This window comes from Wasmannia auropunctata, unplaced genomic scaffold (genome assembly GCF_000956235.1).
Source record: "Wasmannia auropunctata unplaced genomic scaffold, wasmannia.A_1.0 LD312958.1, whole genome shotgun sequence".
Taxonomy (NCBI): domain Eukaryota; kingdom Metazoa; phylum Arthropoda; class Insecta; order Hymenoptera; family Formicidae; genus Wasmannia; species Wasmannia auropunctata.
In genome coordinates, this window is record NW_012049932.1 from 1 (window position 1) to 2,016 (window position 2,016).

General features: G+C 33.0%; 1 protein-coding gene across 1 annotated transcript; it reads right to left on the minus strand.

Moving 5' to 3' along the window:
- Window positions 1–840: 840 nt before the first annotated feature.
- Window positions 841–1,563, minus strand: LOC105460963 (putative U5 small nuclear ribonucleoprotein 200 kDa helicase). The gene is made up of 2 exons (XM_011707469.1): window positions 1,401–1,563; window positions 841–1,211 (listed from the first exon to the last, which is right to left on the minus strand). The coding sequence occupies exons 1-2, from the start codon at window positions 1,443–1,445 to the stop codon at window positions 1,044–1,046; spliced, it is 213 nt and encodes a 70-aa protein (XP_011705771.1). The 5' UTR covers window positions 1,446–1,563; the 3' UTR covers window positions 841–1,043.
- Between the last annotated feature and the right edge of the window lie 453 nt (window positions 1,564–2,016).

Genomic DNA, 2,016 nt, shown 5'->3' on the forward strand with positions numbered 1-2,016 from the left:
CACACTGGCCTACTTGCCAAATGCCTTTTTTTCTAAATTTTGAAATTGGTGTACAAGATTGCAGGCACACAATTTGATCTTGAACAAAATACAAAGAATTTTCATTATCTACATATTAAAAACTACAGATGTACGTAGGGGTTTTTAAAAATATTGATTTTTTTAAAAATGGCAGCTATTTTATGAAAAATGCATTTTTCGCCAATACAAGTCTTTCTTAAAATAACTGGCTTCTTAAAATAATTTTAAGAAAAATCAATATTTTGAAAAATCCCTATGTATCTCTTTAGTCTTTAATATGTAGATAATGAAAATTCTTTGTTTTGTTCAAGATCAAACTGTGTATCTGGAATCCTGTACATCGATAAAAAAAAAAGGGAGTTTGCAAGTGTAGGTCAGTGCGTCGCCATTTTAGACATAAGAAAAATAAAAAAATATTTTTTTAGTTTCTTATATATGTACAATAACGTCCTCTAAACAGATTTTAAATAAAGTTATCCATTTACTCATAAAAAAATCCCAAACTTTAGGTATCGTTCTAAAACTTCAAAGGTGGTATAACCCCTTAATAGTTACCGATAAAATGTAACTAAATTAAGTTAAAAGTTAAGAGCCTAAAATGTAACTTCTAAGTTCAAATTATTTAAACTTATTAACACAATTATTAACTTTCTAACTAGACACTATCCAATTCTGATTAAAACTATTATATTGAAAAAAATAATAAATTATTTATTCAATTACATTTACAACAGTAATTGAATCCAAATACAACCCAATTTTTGTTTTAATGTCTATCATTCCTTCCTTGCTGTTTGCATTTTGACAATGGGATAAAAAAATTCAAAATTTTAATTTTTTAGAAAATAAGATTCCAGTAATATCTAGTATAGAACTGTCGTTTCTGAGACAGAATGTTACGTGCTTGGTTACATGTACAAAGCTCGTTGTGAGCGACACAAAGGAGATAGTAGATATCAAAACAAAAATTTTACTGAAAATTGTATTCAAATCCTGATCATTGCTTTAATAAAACAATAAACTTACTTGACTTTCCTCTCCTCTGCCTTCCCAGGTTTGGTACGCTGGGCCCTATCACCCATACGAGTACCATCCAATTTGCCAACAAGGGACATAACCTCACCGGTAGCCTCATCTCGGCTACGTCGTTCTATTAACCGAACGTCAGCTTGTAAAACGAGATTGGAATTCTGCAAATGTTAGCGCAATATAATGCACCATACAATATACAATGTAATAAACGTACACATAACACCGTAAACATAGTTATAAATATGTAAAATAAAAATTGCACATTATAAAAAAAATGTACATATCAAAATAATTAAAAGCAACAATGTCATGATTAAAGTCAATAATCAAAAATAAAAAATACAAACCGCTTTATATTCGTATTGTAATTGACGTGCAGCAGCGTCCGCCATGGTTTATATCGTTTTTAATTGTTTTTACAGAACAATCTCCAACCTCCAACGACCATTGGATTCTTCTTCTTCTTTTACTATGGCGTCCGTTTTTCCCTTTGAGTATATAGTACATGGAGATGGAATGCCTTTATTCTTTGTAAGCCGCAAGCGAGTCCAAGCCTGCGTTCCGCAAAGCGCATCATGCGCAAGATTTATCTTTTTATCTTTGTTTAACATTTGGTGAACAAGGATACCATAATACATCATGCGCATGATGCGCTTTGCGGAACGCAGCCCTAGAGTCCTAGATTATCAGAGAAGCGCGACCGGCTTATGGCAGTATCGCAAAAGTACTAGAAATATATTAAAAATGGCGTCGAATGACCAATCATAAGTTTGATTTATTCGGCAGCCATTTATAATAGCGATAAATCAATCTTATGATTGGCCATTTGCGTGTCCAATCAGGACTCGTAACACCGGTCGCGCTTCTCTGATAATCTAGGACTCTACGCAGCCCAAGAGTGGCAAGGAGTGCGAGAGAGAAAGGTATATGAGCGTACCACGTGATACTTCGTTCTCTCTGTCT

What these genes read in the sequence shown, in the direction of transcription:
- LOC105460963 (XM_011707469.1), bottom strand. Translation starts at nt 1,445, where the DNA reads ATGGCGGACGCTGCTGCACGTCAATTACAATACGAATATAAAGCG. An exon ending in TACAATACGAATATAAAGCG is followed by an intron (nt 1,212 to 1,400) that starts GTTTGTATTTTT and finishes TAACATTTGCAG; the next exon opens with AATTCCAATCTCGTTTTACA.